This window comes from Cupressus sempervirens, chromosome 10 (assembly GCF_028749045.1).
Source record: "Cupressus sempervirens isolate cs-2001-9-10 chromosome 10, ASM2874904v1, whole genome shotgun sequence".
NCBI classification, from domain to species: domain Eukaryota; kingdom Viridiplantae; phylum Streptophyta; class Pinopsida; order Cupressales; family Cupressaceae; genus Cupressus; species Cupressus sempervirens.
In genome coordinates this window covers 650,176,412-650,203,746 of record NC_143127.1, presented here as the reverse complement: position 1 = coordinate 650,203,746, position 27,335 = coordinate 650,176,412, and the positions used below count along the sequence as shown (strand labels likewise).

The following is a 27,335-nucleotide window of genomic DNA, read 5'->3' as shown; positions in this document are numbered from 1 at the left end:
TAGCCACAAATCGAATGTCGAATTTGCATGCTGAGGGGAGAAGATGGTAACTTGGCATTTATTCTTGAATTTTGATAAGTTATGGTTGCTGCAGATGCAAAAGCACTGCCATGGTTGGTATGTGTTTTTCAATTGCAGCAATCAATTATTTTATATGGAGAATGAGTTATGAATAGACATGTCTCTTCAGGGACATGTCCATTCATAATAATAATCATTATATATATATGTATGTATGTATGTATGTATGTATAAAATTTCGTTCTTTAATATATAATAATGAAATAGATATATATATATATATATAGACACACACACACACACACACACACACACACACACACACACACACATATACACACACACACACACACACACATATATATATATATATGTACATCTCACATATATTAAATATATATATACATATCTTCATTAGAATTTATCCGACAGAAGCTACAAAACATCAACAAGTTTTTCACTAAAATCTCAGGGCCGAGTTATTCTGTGAATAACTGGCAAGCTTTTCCAACTCAGCAGTTTGTTCATGAGTCTTCCATCTCTGTATGTAGAACAGTCTGTGACAACAAAATGCTCTACTTCCATATTAATCAGACAGTGGAATGTAAACAGCATTTCCAACTAGATGATAAACTTGCCATTTGTTTTCGTTGGTTTCAAAAACAGCCTCAAAGCACATGAAACCAATTTATGCAACATAACTGAAAATCTTGTTCATGATTGATTCCAATTGTTATGTCCTTTTCAGTTATAATTTGCACTGATTTGCATATTTGATATTTATTCCCTGCGTTTTACCTTGATCTCGTAAAAGTATTAGTTGCTTTATAATGAGTGAATCACGTGATGGCTATCCCATCTATTAGATGTATTGTACTTGGATTGCCGAAGTACGATTATTGTCATTCACGACTGGGAAGATGGCCCCAGCATGCTGTGTTTGTCTCAATGAAAACAGCAGGGATTGTGTGCTATATCAAGATGGAAATGGAAGAAAGAACAAATTCTAGGCATTGTATAATTATTGAGGCCCCAGTGTGTAGATAACCTTGATTTCATTGCATTACTGGGAACAGATGAGTTTCTTGTCAATGGGAAGATTCTATGGTTATGATTAATATTGAAATATGGGGACATTGTTTATTTAATCATTTCAGTGATCTTTCTTTTTGAGAGAACTTTTTGTAGTTAAACTGATGAACTTAAAACCTGCACATCAGAGAAGTTTAATGTTTTATCTTTTGGCATGCCAGGTTGTTCAGACTTTGCTAAATTGTTTGGACGATCCTCAACTTCCTTTTCTGCAGTGGCAAGAGTGCATGGCTGTCCTAGCAACTCGGCTACCAAAAGATCTAAAATCTCAGGTTTTTATTTCATAGTAACATATTTAGACTGAACCATTTAGGAAACAATGCATTGATAATGCTTCATGGAAATTCATTAATATATATGTAATCTTCATATGCTTTCTCAGTTGGATGCAATATATAAGGAGTTTGAAACATCTTTTGCAAATTCCATAAGAAAGGCAGAGTTTCCAGCAAAGGTTTTGCGGGCAGCCTTTGAGGTGGGTAGTAATATAAATCTGTTTTATTTGTCCCTCTTATGTCAGTAGATTAACCACAATGTGGCAGGTTGCAATTGGAATTATGCAGTATTTTGTGATAATAAATGGTGGTAAATGATTACAAACTTTTTACATGCAGGCATTCCTTTCTTCTTGTCCAGAAAAAGATAGGGTTTCACAAGAAAGACTTGTTGAACCTCTGTTGAGTCTTGCAAAGTCCTATGAGGGAGGGCGTGAAAGTCATGCTCGCATCGTTGTCCAATCACTCTTTGAGGAGTATCTACGTGTTGAAGAGCTTTTCAGTCAAAATATGCAGGTTGTGTGAGCTAAATAGATACCAAGACTTATTATTTCTTTTAAGAAAACTGCTAACCCCATGATTGGCATGGCCTGCTGTTGAATACAATACTAAGAATGGCTTTTATCTTTCTTTGTTTTTTATGTAATCAATGAGCTTAGGAATAGACTAATGAATTAAGAAAACTAACTCTACCAAGACAGGCTAATAGGATTTTAGTCATGTGCTGGTTACTGAATCCATTGGCTTTTCTAATGAAATTCGGGAGTTTCTTCCAATTGAATTATTCAAGAGAAAAGACAGAAGCACATGGCACTCAAGTTTTAGTCTAAATCTAGGCAGTTTTGCTTGTATCAGGCTGATGTGATTGAAGGTCTGAGACTTCAGCATAAAAAAGATCTCCTGAAGGTGGTGGACATGGTCCTTTCTCATCAGGTATAACTATCGAACAGATAATCATAAAATCATATTTAAGCAATTAGTTGTATATGTGTTTGTGCGTCTATTTTCTTTTGTAATCATGTATTCTTTTTACAAGATTTGAGATTATTTAACATTTTCACAAATAATTGAATTGCTATTAGTTCAAGTCATGCTTATTTTCAAAATGTCATCTCTAGTATAACTAATTATCTATAAGCTGGATTGGCTGGAGAGTTGAAATAAATTTGGCTTTGAACTGCAGGGAGTCAAAAGAAAGAACAAATTGATTTTGCTGTTAACAGAAGCTCTAGTCTATCCTAATCCTGCTGCATACCGGGAGCAGTTGGTTCGGTTTTCTGCTCTCAACCATATCAGCTACTCTGAGGTGTGGCCTTCAACTTGAAAGTGCTATTTGCAATTCTCCTTAATTTAAACTTTAGCTGTTGTTGTAAAGATAAGGAGTGAAGGACATCCATGGTGGTTATAAATTTAGTTCAGTTTTCCAAAGTGTGTTGGATATTATCTGGGACAGAGGCTGAAACATATACATAAAGGTCAAGAAAGCAACAGTTAGGTCAAAAAGCATATGATTTGGAACAAGGTGTTGAAATGCCAAGTTCTTTGTATTGATTATTTTATTGCTGATTGCAAATTCTCAGGGATGTTGGCATTGTTAACTCTAGTTTTCTAAATAATTTGGTGAATTTTTGTAGGTATGCTGTCTTTTACTTCATAAAAAGACAGCTTGTTATCATTAATTATTATGGTATCTGAAAGAAAAGTCCATGCACTAAAGCAATATACTCATATTCTCTATCTATTTTGGCTTTTTAGTCCTCTTTAGAAACATTTTTGGCATGTTTGGTTTTTGAATCTTTAAAGCTCAAACCATGTCATAATATTTTCTTCCTTTGCACATAAAAACATTACCCTTTTCCTACAATTACATGCCAGTATTAATCAAGTAGAAATGCATACCTGAAGTTTAAACTTTAATGGTAAAATATTTGTTCTCTTTTTGCGTTGCTTGTCGGAACCTCTGGCTTGATAAAGATCTGCTTGATAAGGAATCTAATTATTACTTTTAATTACAATCCACCTTCCATATAGCATACTGAATCTTCAAACCAATAATGTTATTTGCCTCAACAACCACTATTCGCTATTCACTTTCACCACTATTCACTATTCACTTTCGTGATTGTAAATCTTATAAATTTTGGAAAAGTGTAAACAAGAAGGTACATTTAATACAAGGTATTTTTATTGAACATGCTTTCATTTCCTAAAAATCATATTGCAATATTCTTCAAAATAGTAGAGCATGGCTTTCTGTGAGCATTTTCACAAGGGATCAGGAAAGTCTCTTTTCACCCACTGGTTACATCACAAGCTGATTAAATCTCAATGCTGAGCCTGATGCAGATAGCATTGAAAGCAGGACAATTGTTGGAGCAGACCAAATTGAGTGAACTTCGCACTAACATTGCCCGGAGTCTTTCAGAGCTGGAAATGTTTACTGAAGAAGGAGAACGCATATACACTCCTGGAAGGAAAAGTGCGATAGATGAGAGGATAGAGGATCTTGTGAGTGCACCTTTAGCTGTTGAAGATGCACTTGTTGCTTTGTTTGATCATAGTGATCATACGCTCCAAAGACGTGTTGTTGAGACATATGTCCGACGATTGTACCAGGTAAAAAAGAACAGTACATTCTATGCCTCTTGGATAAGTCAATCTCTGCATATTCTCAGTAACTATTTTCTTTTTTGCGTTTCTAGCATCTTGGTTACTCTGTCTTAGTTCCATGCTTTTCCATTTACAGACCTACCTAGTTAAGGGAAGTGTCAGGATGCAGTGGCACCGATCAGGCCTTATTGCATCATGGCATTTCTCAGATGAAACTTCTCTGAGAAGAAGCAAGCTACCAACTAGTCAATCTGATATAAAAGCTCCTGTCTGTGGAGAAAAGAGATGGGGTGCCATGGTAATCTTGAAATTTCTAAATGACCTTTCAACAGCAGTAAGTGCTGCACTGAAGGAAACAACCCCTGCAGTATCTGTTCCTACTGATGGTGCAATGCTGAATGGAGCTGCAACTCCCATTGAATTTGGAAACATGCTTCATTTGGCTTTAGTGGGCATCAACAATCAAATGAGCTCACTTCAGGACAGGTAAAGTTCTTCTATTTTTTGATGAATTTTATTAGTTTATTTAATTGCCTTCTACCAGAAATTGGTTTTCATATTTTCTCTATGTGCTTTGGCTTATGTAAGTGCAAAACTAATGTTAGCTCATGCGAGCATTAAATGGTGCCCAAATGTCTTCATGCAATATGTTTTGTTTTACATGCATGGATACCTTGGGATGATTGGGAAAAAACTGGAGAGAATTAATACATAACCTAGTTACTTCAATGTGTTTTGATTCAAAGATCAAAAGTGATGTCTATAGATTTAGACACTTAGTCAGTAACTAAGAACTGGATGGGAAATATCAGACTTCATATATTTCCAATGAAAATCCAAGTATATTTTGCATCTGGATTTAAGTTTTTATTTGTCATATCATAAATTTTTCTATTTGTTGTACTGCAGTGGTGATGAAGATCAAGCACAGGAAAGAATTAAAAAACTGGCCAAAGCATTAAAAGATGAAAAGCTAGGATCAAGCCTTCGAGTTGCTGGTGTTGGTGTAATAAGCTGCATGATACAGAGAGATGAAGGTCGTCCACCCATGCGCCATTGCTTTCATTGGTCTTCTGAAAATCAGTGTTATGAAGAAGAACCTTTGCTTCGTCATGTTGAGCCACCGCTCTCAAATTTTCTTGAACTGGTATGCCCTACTCATGTCTAATTATGCATAGTGAAATTGTCAGCTAGAAATTGTATGGAAATGATGGATTCTTTCTTATTTTACACAACCCATGCATATTTGAATTAAAAATTGTTTTTCAGGACAAGCTTAAAGGATACCAGGAAAAGCAGTATGCAACTTCTCGGGATCGACAGTGGCACATGTATACTGTTGTAGACAAGCCAGCTATTCGTAGAATGTTTCTCCGTACCCTTGTGAGGCATCCTAAATTCATTGACAATGCAGCCAAATTGCAAATGCTGAATGAGGATATAAAAGAAGCCTCAACTAAGTCATTAATAGCCAATAGTGTTGTGAAATCTCTGTTGGGTGCTTTGGAAGAGTTAGAGCTATATGCACACAATGCAAATGTCAAATCTGATCATGTGCATATATTTCTTTGCATATTACGTCCACAAGAATCAAGTGATCTCATTCCTGATTCCAGGTAATCCATTTCATCTTATTTCTAGCACTTAGCTCTCAGATCTAATAGTGGACGGAGCAGTCTATTGTTTTTCTTTTTCCTATATCATTGCAAATATTTAAAATTCTTACAAGCAATAACTATTGACAGCAGGAAAGTAGACATAACCACTGGCAAGGAAGATCTAGCAGTTGTCAAATTGTTACAAGATTTGGCTTATAGAATACATGATTTACTTGGTGTGCGAATGCACCGCCTAGCTGTTGGACAATGGGAGATCAGGCTTCGACTAGATTCATTAGGAGTGGCAAATGGAGCATGGCGGATTGTAGTTACAAATCCTACTGGTCAGACCTGCACTGTACATGTACGATTCTCTCTATTATTTACCCCAGTAAAGCTTGTAATAAAGGTAGAAATGGTGATTTTTGGCTGTCTCGTATGACTGAATCCACTATAGGATTATGAAAGTCTAGGATATGGACCATCATATTACTTTCCATAGCCAATTACTAGATTATCATCACACAAGAGGATTGCATTTTATCTTTACTTAGCATGTAAATCGTAAAGCCTTCCAATTCATGTATCAATCGTTCATAGTAATTAAGTGGTTCATTTACCATTGTTTGTTTTTCGATATGAATTTCGATTCCATTTTGTAGTCCATAAAGTGCTTATTCTGAAGAGTTTCTTTCTCATGTCAGACATATCGAGAGGTGGAAGATACAAACAAATGTGAAATTGTTTACCAATCCCCATTGTCTGTAACTGGGCCTCTACATGGCATTCCTGTAGCAGCACGATATCAATCTCTGGACACAGTTGAGCGCAAGCGTCTTGTTGCAAGGAGAAATAACACAACATATTGTTATGATTTTCCATTGGTTAGTAGTTTGTGTGGTTATTTCTACTATTTACTGATTTTTGTTGGTAAATATCTACATTGTTTTTTGGCAGATAGCACTAACTACAAGTGGAAACAAAAAGTTTACTGTTTTATGTCCACTTTTTATAGCTTTCATTGGTAAATGTCTGGTATTGCTAACTGCTTCATGACTTCATTTACTATAACTTAATATTGCTTCTGGACTTATATTGCACTTCCTTTGAGAATAACAAAAAACCCTAGCCTTTATCCCTTTCTGAGAGGAAATAATCTGTGTCAATATAATGTGATTTTATTTCAACTTCCAATTGTATTTCTAAGACCTAGCATTACTTGTGAGTCTGCCTGTACACTTCTGTCATTTTAAATTTCTGGTTTGTAACACGTAATTGGAATTTCTTGGTATTTTTTAACATCAGAAATTATGATACATGTTTTATATATCCATTTTCTCTTTCTTCTGGTAATTGTCTTGACAATGTTAAATAAATATTTCTTAGAGTGAAGGCCTTTTTGACTGTAGGTGTTTGAGACATCTTTGAAGTGTCTCTGGACAGATGGTTTTCAGAATGAAGACAGAAATAAGGATAAGGCCATATTTAAATCTCAGGAGCTTGTATTTTCTGAGAAGCAAGGGACCTGGGACACTCCTTTGGTCACTGCAGAGCGCACTGCTGCAAATAATGATGTAGGGATGGTAGCCTGGTGTATGGAGATGAGAACTCCTGAGTTCCCCAATGGGCGGACTATTTTAGTGGTGTCAAATGATGTCACACATAATGTAGGTTCATTTGGTCCAAGAGAAGATGCATTTTTTGCATCTGTGACTGATCTTGCTTGTAAAAGAAAATTGCCTCTGATTTATTTAGCTGCCAACTCTGGTGCAAGGATTGGAGTGGCAGAAGAAGTAAGAGCTCGCTTTCAAGTTGGATGGCATGATGATTTGTCTCCAGATCGTGGATTTCAATATCTTTTCCTCAGTCCTGAAGACTATAAGGTAATTGGTTCAGCTGTAATAGCACATGAGATAAAGCTCAAATCAGGTGAAAGCAGATGGGTTATAGATGACATTATTGGTAAGGAGGATGGACTGGGTGTGGAGAATCTATCAGGCAGTGGAGCAATTGCTGGTGCATATTCAAGAGCATATCAGGAGACTTTTACACTGACATATGTAACAGGTAGAACAGTTGGTATTGGTGCATATCTCGCAAGGCTAGGAATGCGCTGCATTCAACGCTTGGATCAGCCTATAATTCTGACTGGATATTCAGCTTTAAATAAACTTCTTGGACGGGAAGTTTACAGTTCCCAAATGCAGTTAGGAGGCCCAAAAATCATGGCAACTAATGGTGTTGTTCATCTCACTGTATCCGATGATTTAGAAGGAGTCTCAGCAATCTTGAAGTGGCTCAGCTATGTTCCTCCATATGTGGGAGGCCCTCTCCCTATTGTAAAGCCACTAGATCCACCCGAAAGACCAGTTGAATACTGTCCAGAGAATTCATGTGATCCTCGTGCAGCAGTTCGTGGTATAGAAGTCAATGGTAGATGGCTTGGTGGCATCTTTGATAAAGACAGTTTCATAGAAACATTAGAAGGGTGGGCACAAACAGTGGTAACTGGACGAGCGAAACTTGGGGGCATCCCTGTAGGTGTCATTGCTGTTGAGACTCAAACAGTAATGCAGGTGATTCCTGCAGATCCTGGACAACTTGATTCTGCTGAGAGAGTAGTTCCTCAAGCTGGGCAGGTTTGGTTTCCAGATTCAGCAAGTAAGACAGCTCAAGCCTTACAAGATTTTAACAAGGAAGAGCTGCCTCTTTTCATCTTGGCTAACTGGAGAGGATTCTCTGGTGGCCAAAGGGATCTTTTTGAAGGAATTCTTCAGGCAGGATCAACCATTGTTGAAAATCTCCGTACATACAAGCAACCTGTATTTATTTTCATTCCAAAAACAGGGGAACTAAGAGGAGGGGCATGGGTCGTTGTAGATAGCAAGATTAATTCTGATGAAGTTGAAATGTATGCTGAAAGAACAGCAAAAGGTGGTGTACTAGAACCAGAGGGGATGATTGAAATTAAATTCCGTACAAAAGACCTGCTTCAATGCATGCACAGGCTTGATAAGCAACTGATCTCACTTAAAATGGAGTCGCAAAAAGCCAATGATAGTAACATTGGGGTGATTGTAGACATACAACAAAAAATTAAAGCTCGCGAGAAACAGTTGCTTCCTATTTATAAACAGATAGCTATCAGATTTGCTGAGTTGCATGACACATCCTTCAGAATGGCTGCAAAAGGGGTCATAGAAAAAGTAGTTAACTGGGAGGAGTCACGCTTTTTTTTCTACAAGAGATTAAACAGAAGAGTAGCAGAATCGGTTTTAATTAGAACTGTAAGAGATGCTGCTGGGGAATCCTTGACACATAAGTCAGCCTTGTGTCTAATAAAGGAGTGGTTTTTGTCCTCAGCGGTTAAGGATTGTGGAGAAGATGCATGGAAAGATGATGCTGCTTTTCTGGCTTGGAAAGATGATCATAGCAAGTTTGAGTTACATCTACAAAAACTAAGATCTGAGAAATTGTGTAGGAAGCTACTAGATATGGAAACTTCTATAGCAGATTTGCAAGCATTGCCTGAAGGACTGGCTGCCCTTCTACGCAAGGTAAATTGCCTGGTTGCTTTCTTGAAAAGATATATCTTTTGGTTTCTAGCTATGAAAGGATCCCTTTGAAAAATGCTAATGATAATTTATTGTTGGTATTTTTGACAGGTTCAGCCATCACTGAGATCACAGTTGGTGGAACAGATAAGAAATGTTCTTAATTCATGAGGCCTTCAATCATTCACCTTACTATAGAGAGTCTGACTAGTGTCCCCACTAAATTGCATTTTCTTTGTTTGTAATTATAAGCAGCTGGAGTTTTCCATGGAAATACAATTTTATTATTTATTTGTATTGTGACTATAATGCATATTCATTGGGGGTGCCAATATTTGATAAATCAGATCTGGTCTCCTTCCAAATTTGATTATGATTAGAATACCTGAATTCTCTGGTAAGTGACCAAAGCTATAACCCTCTGTTTTTGTTTCCGCTTGTAGTTTTATCTATCAGACTGATGGAGACATCATATGATATTGTTGTTGAGTCTCATGCAAGAAGAAAATAAATGAATAAGAGCTGTAGTAGAAGTGATTATAGCTCTATCCAGCTCCTGTTATGGGAAGCATAGATTAATAACCATGCACCGTGCAAATGATGGAAAGTAATGATATTTGTTAGTATTTCAGACTCTTAACATGTTATCTACGATTAAGCTACACAATGCATAAAATTAATGTTTATTATGGATATCAACCGATTCTTCTATAAATTAAACAAATATTTTTCAATCACACCGAGTTACTAAATCAGGAGGTTGTCCAGTATGACCATAACATTGGCATTACGAAAATATTATAACAAGAACTGGTGTAAGTAGGAGATGTTTTCAACAGTAAGTCAGTTTGTGATATTGCTATGAGGATTCAACTGTGTAATTTTTGAGTCAAATTCATTGATCTTTGTTTCATGAGCTTCACAAGAATCCACCTCTCATGAAAATGAATGGAAAATTTGGCGCTCACTGCATCTAGGTGATATTCACAGAGGTAGTGGTTCACAAAAATTGGTTCGGAGAAGAATGCTTGCAATAGATTTAATAGCCACACATCTTTTGTATTCTTCCATTATAATTTAATTTACTATGGCTGTACTTTTTTTCGCTCGGTTGCTATGGTGCTACTTTTTTATTCATATACTTCATCTCCAATTTCAAAATGATGCTTCCATCTTGCTTCAATGTCTTCTGGTGACTACCTTACAGTCATGGAATTATCTCAAGGCTAATGTGTATTGCAGGAAGTTGGATAGATTCCTCATGCTGCCAATAACGAATAGGTCATCTAATAATCCCGACCGGTGGGCAGTTTGCACTGGAAATCATAATTTTATATTATACAAGGAAAGTATTATTTATTTTTTGAGAAGTTTTGCTGCCGCATCCAACAATCCATCAACTTATTTAGAATGATGTAGCAACAGAAGATTAAGTTATATAAGACGTATGAATCCAATGACATTCTTAGAATCATCCAATAAAATCTGAAGGATTAGGATTAATCACTATTGGAGAATATATTCATTTAATCCAAAAAAAACTTGAGAGGAAATAGCTGCAGTTTAACATGCTAAGTTTTCATAATAAATAATCAACCGGAAATATGTAAAAAATAACTATATTTTGATGTATCATGAAGGGCAGTTATAACTATTTAAGCATTTATCTCATTTTCCTTTTATTGACATAACAATTAAATGATTAACTAATCTAACTTCTTTTGTCTATATACATGGAAACAACCGTCGCATTTAACTGTAATTCTTAACTGGAAATTGCAAGATATTAAAATGAAAATGAAGTACCCGATTTACGTATGATTGCAAAAGACTTTGACCTTGAGTTGTACAAGCCTTGGCTATCGGAGGTGAAGAGAAGCATTGCCATTAGGCTTAACCTCCTAATTGTGAACCCTTAAGTATTCTCACAGTATCTCTATCGAGAAAGACCCTCCCTACCCTAGGATTCAGGGTTGGGGCACCACTATCTAGCCATTGAGCATCTTGGTGTTGAGAGTGTCGGCTAGTCAATGATGAGGTTGTGGACATCTTCAGTCAACCTATCTTCTAACTACTAACACTTTGACCTCTAGTGATCACAACAAGCATGCCACTAACCTACCTTGGCCAGGGATTTATGAGGGCACTCTGTACCTGATCACCTACTGGTCGATCTGACAACAAGACTAAATTAAGGATTATCACGAGTTGACATAATTTCTTTTAATAAATTATTTCTTGCTTGAGTTATTGATGATTCCTTCTTTTTATCATGCAGGAGTATCCTTTGTTCACATTTTTCATCTTGATCATGCTGGTCTTCCAGGATGATTCATCAGGTGTTTGTATGAGTAAATGGTAATCACAACTAATAATCCGCCTTTTTGACTCTTGTTTAATAAAATACAATTATGAATTTAAATCTTGATATGCATGGCCAATTCCTCTGGCATTGGCATTGGCATTTCAAAAGGGAAACCTGGAAACAATTAAGCATTCATATAACAACCACTATATCCACCATTTTGGCATTGGCAACATAATGACAATTTCCTTTAATCAATGTAGTATTCAGCCATTCTGGCTTGCTAATACACATTGGTATAGAAGTTTGATCTTTTACAAATATGAATCTTTAAGGTACATAACTCCCATCCGAGGAAGTATAATGCAAATACCCCTCTATAAGATGCACTTGTGTTGGCTTATATTTCAATAAAAACTTTCAAAAAAATAGACACTGTAGTTCGACACAATCATGCCATTCATAAGGAAGATCATTGTTTCATTTACAATCAATAAAACAACACAAGAAATCTTTAGATGGCTTCAGCCATGCCTTACAATCTATTTGCAAGATATATTTATACATGTGCAGAGGTAACAACATGACCTAGTTAATGTTCGGAATGCATGGTATGAGTACCTCTAGTTGATGCACAAAATACTCACTCCAAGAGGCTTCAATATGCATTGATGTAAGAAACGTTGAATGCAAACGCCGTTAAGAGGTGTATCAAGTTGCAAGAAAAATATTGAGACTAGGACAAGGATCGAAAATGAGGTAGTAGTGAATTGTTTAAGAGAAGAAGATATATATTCAATCAAGAGCCATCACATAAAACATAGCCTTCTTGACTTAGTTACAAGCAAGATACAATGCTGGCAAGAGTTACAAGATTCTTTGGTCATCAACTACATGTGGCAATAATAATATTAATAATATGACCGCTGAAAAATAAACAATAAAAAGGCCGATGAGAGCAATATAGAAAGGTGGCCACTCAAACAGAAAATAAACTATTGCTAAGAATTATTAATTCATGCGTGACACATTAGTACAATAGTGTCATCCTCCTCCTATCTGTACTTGTGTACACACACATGAATGCATGGTATATTAATAACATATTTAACATATACGTCTCATATAATGTGGATACATACATATGTCTAATACATGCACGTGCGTGCGTGCGCACACACACACACACACACACACACACTTACGTGTGTGTGTGTGTGTGTGTGTGTGTGTGTAGATACACGCACACACACCCAAGTATAGGTAAATGATATGACACTAATGTACTAAGGCATGCAAACATCAGAATAAGTTGTGAGAGCATCACTTAGCAAAAGGTATTACATTTTAATTAAATGTTTAATGTTTTCTTAACAATGCACAATTATTGACCAGGTAGCTCATGGTAGTTCTTAACATACTCTTGCTTGCCTAGCCCTTCTACCCCTTAGCCTTGGTGGTTAGGTTTCATACCCGTCGACTCCTACATGAAATGATGCCCCTTGCTTAACTCCTATCTTGGTAATGCTTACCCCATTCAATGTGCTCCTCCAAGAAGAAAATCCTCCACAATAATATCATATTCTTCAAAATATTCAAAATTACTCTAACAAGCTATTAATCATAAATCATAATGACTAACTATCATTTCACTTCTCACGAAAAAAAAAAAAACAAACTTCCCAATATTTCAAGACATACATACATACATACATACATTTATATGCAAGTATAGGTAAATGATATGACGATAATGTACTAAGGCATGACAACATCACAAGAAGTTCTGAGATCATCACTTACCAAAAGGTATTACATTTTAATTAAATGTTTAGTGTCTTCTTAACAATGCACAATTATTGATTAGTAAGCTCATGGTAGTCCTTAGCATACTCTTGCTTGCCTAGCTGTTTTACCCTTAGCCTTGGTGGTTAGGTTTCATACCTGTTGACTCCTACATGAAGTGTCATCCCTCACCTAACTCCTTTCTTGGTAATGCTTCTTGCCTTTGATGTGCTCTTGCAAGAAGAAAATCCTCCACAATAATATCACATTCTTCAAAATACTCAAAATTATTTTAACAAGCTATTAATCATAAATCATAACGGTTAACTACCATTTCACTTTTCATGATTTTTTTTAACAAACTTCCTAATATTTCAAGATAGCAATATAACAACATCTTAACTGATAACTAACATGTCATCTTCACATGAAATTGTAATGATTAACCATCGTACTATTTCACATGATCATAACCAATTCTAATTGTCAACTGACTTCACATGAAAGCACAACGACTATATGAACAATTTAAAAACTAAGCAAAAATTGAGATGTAACATGCAATAGTTGTCTTGATTAAGTAAAAACAGGTTTTGAAAGGACCTGAAACCTTTTACAAAGGACAAGAAAGATATAACAATGAAGATCTTAAAACAATTGTGGAAAACCACTCGACAAACTAGAGGGACACACCAAAGTTCCCAACAAGAGGGCAAACAACCCAAGAAGCCATAGACTATCAAGATTTCTATTTTGGTTCAGTCTTTTGTGAACATAAAGACATATCAAATGAAGGTTTGGAGGATTTGTCTTTTTTTCCTTTAACTGATGTCCAACCATCCTCCACCTTCCCAGCAGCCTTCTGCCAATCCCCACTAACCCCCAAAACCCCCACAGTAGGAGAAGCACCAGCATCAGTGTTTTGGATAGAGTCAAAAATAGAAAAAGGGATAGCATCAACATTTTGACTCAAAGCCGCTAAAGGGACAACAATCAAATCAATAGAAACAATAGCAGGCGACGAGTCAGAAACAACATTCTAATTCAAATCCGTCGTAGGGACAACATTCAAATCATCAAAAACAACAACATAATCCTTAGCCATAGTGTTAGTATGAGAAGAGGTATTTGACCCATCCACATCCGTGGATACTTTCTGAACCATATAGTGAACATCTGAAACCCCCAAGCACCAAGAAGGTGATTTCTTCGATCTAACCTTGTCAAAGGAGCATCGTGCAGCGAGATGACCTGTCTTATGACATTTCCTACATCTGAAAGGAATACCCTCATAATCAAGAAGCTGAATTCAAGAACCATTTGGAGATGCCAACTTTAACAATGCTGGGGGCCCCCCATGGAGACATCCATCTCCACAAGGATGCGAGCATACGTTGTCCTATAGACATTGGAAGAAGCTGCATCAACCAATATGAAATCCCCAATGACATCCCCTATAGCCTCCAAGACCAAATCCTATCAAAAATGAAGGGGAAGATTCGACAACCGCACCTGAAGAAGCATCTTATTAAAGTTTTTAGTAGTCGGATTAAATGCCGGGTACCAGGGCTTGGCCATTAGGGAAAACCTTTCCTCCCAAGAAAAACCACGACATAGGATGGCTTTTCTATCATCAACATTAGCAAATTTCACAATAAAAAACCCCTTGCCACAGGGTAAATTTGCTCTACATTTGAGATGATTGGTTCCCAATATTTGGAAATCCAAGCATGCAAATCTGAAAGAGAGGGCCAAAAACCCCTAAAATGAAAAATGTCAGCCATAGAAGAGTAATCCACCACATATGAATTGATCTCATCAACAATATCTTGTTCAAGATGAAGCACAAGCAGATTACTTATAGGAACAAGCTCAACAAATCGACTAACAAAAGACATAGCCAAACAGAGCCCCTTCCTCATAGGAGGAATAATATCTGCCTCATACATAGCCACATCCACATACGAGAGAGCATATTGAACAGGAGAAGTTTCACAACATGAACAACTGGAGCAACAGGTGTAGGACCAACAACTTGAGCTGTAGTAGCATCAACTGGAGGGCAAAGGGAATCAACAACACCAAGGGAAAAAGCCTGAGTAGCGATGGCGGGAGCAATTAGGGCATGAGCAGCTAGGGTGTGAGCAACAGTTTGAATGGAAGGCTTCTGAGCCGTCGCAGAAGCCATAGTAGCATACACCGAAGCCTAAGCGAGAGTCTTCATGGGAGGAGCTCCTAGGAGTCTTCATTTCAAAAATTTCCTTCAATGTATTCAAAAAGTTACCATGCAGTAATTGTCATAGTTGAGATGATTGTAGAATTAACAAAAGAGGGATCTAGGGTCTAGTGGAGCACAAACTTACTAATCTTCAAGAGTATATTTTGTGGAGACATGATTACACAACAATCTCGATAGTAGGAAACTAGAGTGTTGCAACAACTTTAAAGAGAAGATATTGACAATGTAGCATAAGAATCCTATAAAGGTGAAGTGATTGACAGTTAGGATAATATATCAGACACAAAAAAGATCATGTGGCACATATGCCAAAAGATGATTTAAGAAAAAAAGGAAAATTATTATAGCCAATGCTCTAGGAGAAATCAAAGAGAGCACTTTTGCCTACGTAGAGGACAATATATCAATTTTCCCACCAAGAGGACAATATGTTAGGGTTGAGTAGCTTTCCATTAATAAATTTCAATGAATGGGATAATTATTATAAATTGTTGGTTGGCCTTCATAGAGGAATCAACCAAGAGAAGAGGTTCTTAGCTCTATATCTTTAATATGGGTTTCAAAGAATTAGAACATAGGCAAAAGCTATGCATGCCCTTTATTTTTAGGATGCATATAAATACACCTTTATATAGAATGACATGAGCTCCCAAACTACAAAACATGACATCCATTGACAACTCTTCATTTTATACATCCCGAACTCTTAGTTTCCTTGTATAAAATATAAAGGACACTAGATTTAGTTCAAACACTTTCCCTCCAAAAATACACCTTTATATAGAATGGCATGAGCTCCCAAACCACAAAAAATGACATCCATTGACAACTCTTCATTTTATACATCCCCAACTCTTAGTTTCCTTCTATAAAATATAAAGGACACCAAATTTAGTTCAAATACTTTCCCTCCAACTTGGGCTCTCAAATATGGAAGATAAACATTACATCAAATACAATAAATGACTAATTATACTAAGAGATATTTTTTCTTTTCCAAGCAATGCCCACTTAGAGATTGGACTTCCTCTGTCATTAGTTATACCATTCTAGGTGCCCATACGTGGGAACAAATATTAATTAATTATATAACCACTAATAGTCACATCAACCAACCCTCATTAATGTATTGTGATTTATAGTATTAATAAATATTACAAAATATTTTTCCAATACAACCTAATTGGTTAACAAGAATTCTTACTTCTGTTAGAACCATGAAATATGATATAATATTTACAAGATAGATGACACCTTAATCCCAATAGAAAGTCAATTGCACTTTTGGCGTGCAATGAATATGCCCTAAAAGTGTGGAGGGTTAATCAAGAAAAAATGTATATATTTTAGTATATAAAGTCAATTAGCATTCTTTTTGGGTCTAATAAAGGTTTTATCGGAGATGTAATAGTTTCAAATCAATCATGCATTCACTTAAATGGATGAACTCCATTGCAACAAATTTTTGAATTCCTAATGAATACATGTTTTGTTTGCAGTAAAGAGAGATAATATGTATAAATAATTAAAATAGATTCATATTTAATTCAACATTCAAAAGTTGAATAGAAAAAAATCAAAATCAAAATTTATAAAACATAAATATGCATACAAATAAAAATAAAAAATTAATAAAATAAGTAATAAATAATAAATTTTTAAATAAAATTAACAAATTTAATAAAATAAGTAATGAATAATAATAACAAATCTTCCCCTTCACTTTTGGTTGGATTCTGTCCTGGAGGCTATGGGGGAGGCCCTTGGGGACTTCTTGTTGGTTGATTCAAGGTCTTCTAATGTGTTTAGGACAACGTATGCTCACATTCTTATGGAGATTGACGTCTCCAAGGGGCTCCCTCAAATGATTATGCTGGTCTCTCGAAATGGGTCTTGGCTTCAACAACTTGATTATGAGGGAATTCCCTTTAGATGTAGGAAATGTCATAAGACCGGCCATTTTACTGCGCGACGCTCCTCTGAAAAGGTTAGATCGAAGAAATCACCTTCATGGTGGTTGGGGGTTTCAAATGATCACTACATGGTTCAGAAAGTATCCTCAGCTGTGGATGGGCTAGACAGTTCTTCTTAGCATGATCCTTCTTTGGTGAAGGATTCTATTGTTGGTCCTGTTGATTCAAACATTTTCCCTTTGACAATGACTCAGAATGTTATTGTTGTCCCTACCTTTGCTATTGAAACCGTTGTTTCAAGTGTTGTCCTTTGGAGGCTTAGATTTAGATTGGTGCTTCTGTCCCTTTTTCTGCTATTGTTTAGAACACTGTTGTTGTTGCTTCTTCAACAATTCTTTCTCTTGATGTGAGGGTGTTGGGGGGTGGTTGTGGGGATGTTTTTCCTGATTGGCAGAAGGTTGTTGGGAAGGTGGAGGATGGATGAACATCAGTAAGAGGAAAAAAGGTCAAATCTTCCATGCCTTCTTTTGATATGTCTTTACGTTCTCAAAAGATGGGACCAAAATGTAAATCTTAACGGTCTATTTTTAACGAGGTCTTGGGTCCTTTCTCAACCCATTGCTCATCTGCTCTATTAGACTCCATTTCATTTTGTCAAGCTCTCCTGACCTTCTTTGGCTTTTTGTTTCTTGGATGGTAGTTTTGGTTCAAGACTTAATATCTATATCTTTTGTAAACCATTGGGTTTCAGGCACCTGTTAAAACCCGTTTTACTTAATAAAAAACAAATTTAGTATAGAATAAGCTTATTAAATCAATACATAAACAAGTATTGATTTTTTAGTTCATTAGAATTTAAATGTAAAAATTATTATTTAAAAGTCAACTTAGAATAAACAAAAATGTAAAGTCAAAAGTATAAAAATTCAAGTGTCAACAAAAATTTTTAAAAATTAATATTATTAATAATAAATAATACTAAATTTTGTATAGAATACATTTATTATGTTTAGAAATGATTTAATAGAATATAAAATGATGTTATTTTAGAAATTAACACGAAGACAACAAAACAATAGAATCTATAAGGAAGAAGAAATGTAAATCTTGGTGTGATGGTTGTTGGCTTGGTCTTGGGCTTGGGCTTGGATGTTTGACATTATTAATTCAGGTTCATAAAAATCATGCAATTTATCCTTATTTTCTTTTCAGCACTACAATGTATTATTTTCTCAAATTTAGAAAAGACAAGTCATAGAGTAGCATTTATTGCTTTGGTATTATTCCCACAAGCCTTCTTTCCAATTTGATATTTTGGGGGATTATATCGAGAAATTCAGATTTGTGGATTATGACTTTCCAAACATAAAACCCAAGGCCATCAAGTAGGATTCCATTCCTACACTCTAAAATGCATAATTGGATCCATCAAAAAGTGGTGTCTTGTTTGAAGAAAGACTGTGAATTTTTGAGTGTGCATCCCAAATCTATCTCAAATGGTTAAGCTTCTTCCAGGGAAATTATCTCTAATACCAATTGCTAAGTCTGTAGAGGGAGGGGGGAGGGGGTGCTATCATCAATAACTCCTCCAAGAATTACAAATGTACTTAAATCGAAATTGTCATTAGAATTATTTAACAATCTTTCCATTATATAAAAGATATGCAATGAAAACACTCAGAGGTTGAATATTGAGCTTCTTCTTGATCTCATGAACTTTGGAACATTCTCATACAATGCATAAGACAATTTTTATTATTATTGAAATGTAAGTCACATCATTATCACCCACATACTTACACATTAGCAAATAAAGATTTTTCAGCTTATGCAACAAACAAATTACGACTCCCTTGTCTCCGTCCTGTTCCAGCGTGGCTGCTGGAGTCGCTTTCGCTCCTCTTGCGGGTGGGGCTTCTTCTGTGGGTGGGGCTAAGGCTCTTTCTGCATCTCACCCGGCCTCTTCTGCGGATGGGGGTAGGGTCTCGTTTGCCCCTCTATCGGCTTCTGGTTCTCCTGCTCCTGGTTCAGGCTCTTTTGGTTCCGAGGGAAGAACTTTTGCTGATGTTGCTGCCTTTGAGGCTGGGCTTCATGGTGCTTTCCCTCATGTTAACTCATTTGGCCCCTCTCTGGTTTCGCCTGTAAGTGCTTTAAAGCCTATTAGGGTCCCTTTGGATCCATATTCAGTTGAAGACATTTTCCAAACGGTAGATGAACCTTCTTCTTTTGCTGCAATTTTTCGCTTCTGTGGCTATTGGCCCTCCCTTGCTGATCTACATGGCTAGATCTCCAAGAACTAGTTGCCACTGATTGATTATAATGTTCACATATTTCCGTGTGTTAAAGGTTTTTTTTATAGCTAAGTTTCAAGATTCTAATGACAGGAAGATTATTTTATGTCACAATAATTTCTCTTGGCAGGGCAGATTTCCACTTATGGCCAAACCGTGGCATATGGATTTTGATCCTCTCTCGGAATCCTTTAATAAGTACCCTATCTGGGTTTGGCTCCCTAATCTTTCGATTCATCTTTGGCAGGATTCAGTTTTTGAATCTATTGGGAACGCTATTGGAGATTTCTTATATGTGGATGTTGACACTTCAGATATTTTCCACTCGACCTTTGCTCGCTTCCTTGTTGACTTGGATGTTTCTAAAGGTCTTCCTGAGGCGGTCTGTTTGGATTCCCCGAGGGGGTCTTGGTCTCAAATGTTGGATTTCGAGGGAATCCCTTTTCGTTGCAGGAAGTGCCACTTGATGGGTCACGTTGCTGCTCGTTGTGTAGCTGGGAAATCCAAACCCAGGCGTTCCCCCTCTTGGTGGACTGGGGCCTCCTCTGAGCATTATACAGTGAAACAATCCTCGGTTGCTCCTGCGGTTTCAAAGGTTGAGGCTAGTGTACCTTTCGTGCCGGTGGTTTCTTTGGCGTCTCATCCTGTGGATTCAGTGGCTGTGGGCAGCATTCTTTCCAAGCTAGTGGTTAAGGATTTGGTCTCTCCCCCTGCTTCGGTTGACCCTCCTAGGGGTCAGTTGTCGTTTGTATCTCATAGGGTGTTTGCTGAGGCCTCTGCGTCCCCTGGGTTCCACGGGTCTTTGTCCTCTGAGGATTGGGTGACCGAGGCAGCAAAGTTTGAGGACGGTTGGATTGCGGTTAAAGGGAAGAAGGCTAAGCCTTTTGCTCCACCTTTAAATATGACCCTTCGGTCGTGTAAGGGTAACCTCATTTTAAAAGGATAATCTTTTGTTCCCTTATGCTGACTGGTTCTTCTAGGTTGGTGTTATGGTCTTGTATCTGGTTTTCTGGTATCTGGTTTGGATAGCCTTCCTGGCTGCTTTGCTCCAGTCTGTTTGTCCTTTCAGATTCCAAAGTTTTTGGTTAATTTTACTGGTCATATTTGCTGGTTTCAGGTCCCTGCAAAACCTGGTTTAGTTGTTTGGTTGGTTTCAGGTCCTTTTAAAACTTGGTTGTGCTTAATGGTTTATCTTTCTCTTTGATGTAATGGGTTTCGGGGCCCCTTCAAAACTTTCTTTTACCTTAATCTAAAACAAACAAATTACGAACTAGCAGTTGCATGCTTTTGTAGATGCAATGATTAGCTGATAGGATATGTGCAAAATAAATTATTAATGTTATGTAGAAGAAATGTAGAAATGATACTAAATAATCTTTAGATTGTGAGATTTTCTAACAGTTTCATAATTGTTTAAAAGTGTTAGTGGCTTATTGGATAATATTGTTAGAAAATAAATGATCAATAAAACATAAAATATCATCAATCTTGTGAATGAAAGACAATATACAATCTAACAATAATCTATCATATACAAATAAAGATTTAAAAATGATAAAAATAAATCTATGTGTATTTATTACAATGTTGCAAAAAATAATATAATAAATTTAATTGAAATAAATATTGATGAATGCATATTGTTACTATTTTTTAAAAATAGAATAAAACTTTGAAGCTATTAAAATAATTTACTTTAATGACTTTGTTAACAATAAGAAGCCAAAACCAAGATTAATTATTATAATGTGTTATGAATAATAATAATAATAATTTATTAAATTTGAGTAGAATCAAACTAAGACCTCCCACATAAGAGGCTCACTTGCTTAGCAATTTTTTTATTACTACAGTACTTAACATTAAATAAAAATAATTTACTTTATTAAATTCACATATTTGAAATAAGGTCATTACAAATTTATACAAAAATACCCTAAACATTAATCAATGATTAACACTATGAATGAATTTTTAATTAAAATTGAATTCAAAAGATTAATTACTACTTTATTATATTAATAAAAATAATTTTAATGTAATTTGATTTAAATTATCACAACCCTATATGCTAATTGAAATATATATATATATTTCTTTAGAAAAAATGATTAGTTTACTAAAAACATAAATAGAAAAATTAATTTTATTTTAGTTGTAATATAAAATATCTTTATATTGAAGATTAAAATTATATTACTTTTTTAAATATTAATGTTTATGCATGCATTTTTTATTTTTAAATTTAGTAAGTAATATTTTATGTTTAAAATTTATAAACATTGTATTTTTTAATCTTTCTAAATTAAACTTACAAATTAAATTTGATGTTTAAAATTTAGAAACATTATTATTTTCAATGTATGCATGTGTCTTAAATAATATTTTTGTATGTATCACATAAATTAACAATAATTTTAAACCATAATAAAAATAATTTATAAAAGAAACTTTAGCAAAACATTAATTCAAACTATTCATTTAGAACAAATGTTTACCAACCAATAAAAACAATTTATAAAAAAAACTTTAGCAAAACATTAATTCAAACAATTCATATAGAACAAATATTTACCCAACCAAATACACATCTACATTACTCATAATGAATAAAGAAAGAAATTAATATAATGTATTACAACATGAATATTTTTAGGTACAAGATACATGTGTTGGTTTTCCACTAATACATTGAATTAAATATTGATGAATGCATATTTGAACTATTTTATAAAATAGAATAAAACTTTAAAGCTATTAAAATAATTTACTATAATAGTTATACATTGAATTAAATATTGATGAATGCATATTTGAACTATTTTATAAAATAGAATAAAACTTTAAAGCTATTAAAATAATTTACTATAATAGTTTTTTTAATCACGAGAAGTCAAAATAAAGATTAATTATAATAATGTGTTATGATTAATTATTATTATTTGTTAAATTTGAGTTGACTCGAACCAAGACCTCCCACATAAGAGGCTCACTTGTTTAACAAAAAATATTATTACTACGGTACTACGGTAAACTGGATGCGTTTATGGTTTGCTGGATACTAGTTTGGGTGGTTTTTCAGGCTGCTTTGCTCTAGTTTGTGGACTGTCCAGGTTCCAGTTTTTTTATGGTTGTTTTTTTTTGGTCACATCTGTTGGTCAGAAGTCCTTGTAAAACCTGGTTTAGTTGATTAGCTAGTTTCAGGTCCTTTTAAAACTTGGTTGTGCTTAATGGTTTATCTTTCTCTTTGATGTAAACCTACTTTTACCTTAATCTAAAACATTAAATAAAAATAATTTATTTTACTAAATTCACATATTTGAAATAAAGTCATTCTAAAAAATTTATAAAAAATATCCTAAACATTAATCAACAATTAGTATTATGAATGAATTTTTAATTAAAATCAAATTTAAAATATCAATGACTACTTTATTTTGTTAATAAAAATAATTTTAACATAACTTGATTTAGACAATCACAACCCTATGTATGATGCTAATTGAAAGTTTTAAATACATTTCTCTAGGAAAAATGATTAGTTTACTAAAAATACAAACAGGAAAATCAATTCTATTTAAATTGTAATATAAAATATCTTTACATTAAATATTAAAATTATATTACTTATAAAATATAGTGTGTATACATGCAGTTTTAATTTTTAAATTTAGTAAGTAATATTTTATGTTTAAAATTTAGAAACTTTGTATTTTTAAAATTTTCTAAATTAAACTTACAAATTAAATTTGATTTTTTGGGGGGTTTTATAATATTATATAATAGAAAAAGTAGTAGTTATAAAAAAATCAAACATTAATTATATATTATTCAATATTTAATTATTCTAATTTAAATTGTGATTTAGAAACTTTTAACATTAATTGAACTATTCATTTAGAGAAAATGTTTACCCAATCAAATACATATTTACATTACTCATAATGAATAAAGAAAGAAATTAATATAACGATATGAATATTAACAAAAATTAAAACACAAGAAAAAACATTAAAACATAAATATTTCTTAGGTACAAGATACATGTGTTGGATTTCCATTAATACATGCACTAAATGCACTCTAGTGAGGTGAAAATCCCTTCTTTACCTGAATTGTAACCATAATTTTTTCTTTAGTGTAAAGACAGATAAACAATAAATCTATTTTACAAAATAAACTATTGAAGCTTCTTAGATATAAAATATATGAACTTTTCCTCGCTACTTCCTGACACAATAAAATACATAGAGACACTTTTTCTTTCGGCCCAAAAATTTTGACCTTCTTGTTGATCCATCCAATAAAACAAAAGTATCACAACTTGTACAGTAGTTTTTTCATCAGTTAACAAAAAACCCATTGTTAAATTGCACAATATTTTAAGGATGCAAATTAAAAAAATTAAAATCCCGCCCTACCATTTCAAGCAAATAAAAATAAAATTTCTCATGACATATTCAAATCCTAAGATGCTAAAAGAGGTTTGGAACCTTGCCAAAAACTTGCGAAATTTCAAACATGTATGATAACTAAACGAGTATATAAAAAACTATTAAAATGGATGAATTTTATTTCAAATCTTAGATATGATCCACAATCCATGAAATTGAGAAAAACATACCAACACATGTGTTGAAGATAAATTTTGAAGAAAAAAAGATGGTCTCCACAAATGCCTATCCTCAAAACATCTAACAGAAAAATGCCAAAACTTAAAGAAAAATATTTGTGTTGAGCATGATAAATAGAAGAAGAAAAAAGTAGCTTGAGAGGGAAAATACTTTTTTTAGAATACTTTCTTTCAATTGTATGATTTTTACATTCAAATTAGAAACTTACCAATCTTACAAGATAATGTTTACATTTGAGTTAGAAACTTATTAGCTAAATAGAGTTGAAAATAAAAAACATAGATATGATATAAAATCTAAGTATATGATCGGAAAATAAAAATACCGAGAAGGTCTTACAACTTTTCTCATGAAATTTTATTTTTTAGGGAGCAAAGCTCCCACAAACAGCCTATCGACTAAATAAAACTAAACCAAAATATGTATTCATTACAATGAAAATTATATTTACTTCAAAGGTAATTACAATATCCACAAGATAGCTTCAAATAGATCCCATATCTAGACATGTAATAAGTTAGGTCCAAAAGCCAAACCATTACTACAAGAGAAGAGATGAGAAACATTATGCATTATGCATTATAGACTTGTCTAGCTCAGAAAAAATCCACATGCTTTTCTTGGTTGATGCACACCATCCTTTTCTATGACAAACAAGCATAATGTAGACTCCTAACTTCCCACATGATAAAACTTCATATGTAGCTTAACTTTACTAAAACAAAAACACCACAATGCATATCTCTCAACTGTAATAGATTGCAAAATTGAACCCTATGACATTACAATCGAGTGCAGGTATTGTTCCACAAATATTTCCAAACTACATTACATGTGATAAATAGTAAGAAACTAATAAAAATAGAGAAAATATTTCCAAACTACATTACATGTGATACTCAGTAAGAAACTACTGAAAATGGAGCATAATGATAAGTTTAATAGAGCCATCGAGCATAGCTTGCTAATACAATGTTCAACATAAGCATCTTATTGTACTAGGTTTTGGGGGCTTTTCTAGCCCATCTTCAATTAATGTAAAAATTAATTAAATAAAATTTTAATATTTCTATTTATTTTTTATTTTTTATTTTATATGATTATATATATCTCAATTTTCTATATTTTCATAGAACAATAATAATTTTAGTAAGGAGTAATTTTTTGTGATATTATATCTGACACTACATTTAGCCGTCAACAATGCAACGGACGGTCCTATCATGTTTTTATTTTTTTATTTATTATTTATTTTTAAGCCCACTACTCATGCGAACCAATATCATACATTTGGATATTTGAATATACATCACCAATTTGAAGTTCAAGTAGGTGCATCTTTGTTTTGGTGCTCTGTACATCTCTTATAAGAATATAAAGATTATTTTTGGATAATTTTATAACTCATTTTTTTTTTGCGTTTCATCTTATGAGATAGAAGTTGCAAGTGATGTAGACGACCTTGAGATTGATTTGGCCAAGGCTTCAATGCCAAACAAGACTCTGGTCCAAACAAAGCTTCTTGTTTCATTCTTAATAAGAATGATAGTTTTTACAAAGTTCAAATCATTATTATTAATTTTTTATTGATTAATAAGATTTGTTTTCTAAAAGGCTTAGCCAAGATTAATGTGTATTTTAATGTTTTGAAAATATTTTATATGTCCTAATTTAACTAATAATATTCATCACATTTCCTAATTTAACTAATAATATTTAATGATTTATTGAAATATGATATTTATTAATAATATAGTGTCATTTTATCACTTTGCATTTCTTTGAGGTACTTTAATTTTAAAATATTGATACGTATTTAAATTTTTTTATTTAATAAATAGTTTTTTAAAAAGGGGTAAAAACTTTATTCAATCAAAATCAAATTACAAGGCAAAGGCCAGAAGCTCACCAGAACAAGACCACCTCAAGAACAACCAACAACCACATTACATATTCCAGTCTTCAACTAATAACCTCTCCAAGGTCTCATGATAATCAGAAGGTAACTCATCCCTTCCATTGATATCCTAGCCATCCACATTCTCAGAGGTCCACTTTGCCAGACAGTTAGCCACTTTGTTCCATTCTCTAGGGATGTGACAAAAGGAGACAAAAACCAAGGAACTATATAGACTTAGAATCTCTCTGACTATAGAGGCTAATCGCTAGCTAAGATCCTCCAACCTCTAGTTATTTAGCATATCCACAACAATTTGAGAATCAGACTCACAAATGATCATCGTCTACCCCAAAAGAGCAGCCATGCTCAATTGCAATCTTAATAGCAAGGGCCTCCATTAGATTATTAAAGTGTTGACTATTGTAAATAGAAAAGAAAAAGTTTACACCACCATCACTACCCCTACCAATACCCCCAACCCCAACATGACTAGGGTTCCCATGAGAAGAACCATCAATATTAATCTTAAGGAACCCCATAGGGGGAGATGATCACCTCTCATCATGACAAATCTATTGCTTGACATGACAGGTCTTCTCCTAGCAATGCTTCCCCCTCTATTATCCCCCAGGTTCAAATTCCATAAAAGAGCAAGATCACCAGGATCAATATTTTCAGACCTATCACACTTAGCAGAAATAGTCTCCTGAAGTTTGCTAATTATCTTCTTCCACAATTGAAAACTTCCCAATTTGGAGCCACAAAAAATTCTACAGTTCCTCTCTAGCCAAAGGTTCTAGAGAATCAAAACAAGCCCAACAGACTAGGCCACTTGCAAGAAAGAAGTCTTTGCTAGAGGCCTACCCAGACTCTCCCAAAATCAATTAGGGATGAAGCATGAATACAACCATGATGCCAAGCCTCCCACCATCTATGCCATATCTCTCTACAAAAAGGGCAAATAAAGAAAAAATGGGAGGTACATTCCTCACTGTGCGAACAAAGGAAGCAGATAGAAGGTCCTTGAAAACCATGCTTGCAAAGATTTTCCCAAGTGAGGCACTTATTTTGAGCCACCAACCATAAGAAAACAATACATTTGGGCCAAGAAAATTTGT

The 27,335-nt window shown here is 34.3% G+C and overlaps 1 protein-coding gene across 2 annotated transcripts in view; it reads left to right on the top strand.

The window, feature by feature from the left end:
• The window catches only part of LOC149535495 (acetyl-CoA carboxylase 1-like), a 30,246-nt gene extending 20,511 nt beyond the window's left edge, over positions 1-9,735 (top strand). Inside the window, exons 20-32 of one of the 2 annotated variants that reach the window (XM_089807780.1) lie at positions 1,275-1,385; positions 1,496-1,588; positions 1,728-1,904; positions 2,244-2,321; positions 2,572-2,694; positions 3,735-4,004; positions 4,135-4,484; positions 4,908-5,145; positions 5,268-5,614; positions 5,747-5,960; positions 6,301-6,480; positions 7,006-9,153; positions 9,262-9,735. In XM_089807780.1, the coding sequence (XP_089663906.1) occupies positions 1,275-1,385; positions 1,496-1,588; positions 1,728-1,904; positions 2,244-2,321; positions 2,572-2,694; positions 3,735-4,004; positions 4,135-4,484; positions 4,908-5,145; positions 5,268-5,614; positions 5,747-5,960; positions 6,301-6,480; positions 7,006-9,153; positions 9,262-9,321 (4,389 nt within the window). In that variant the 3' untranslated portion in view covers positions 9,322-9,735. Of the gene's footprint in view, positions 1-1,274; positions 1,386-1,495; positions 1,589-1,727; positions 1,905-2,243; positions 2,322-2,571; positions 2,695-3,734; positions 4,005-4,134; positions 4,485-4,907; positions 5,146-5,267; positions 5,615-5,743; positions 5,961-6,300; positions 6,481-7,005; positions 9,154-9,261 lie in introns of both variants that reach the window. The other variant, XM_089807779.1, reaches the window with a different exon arrangement.
• Positions 9,736-27,335: the final 17,600 nt, after the last annotated feature.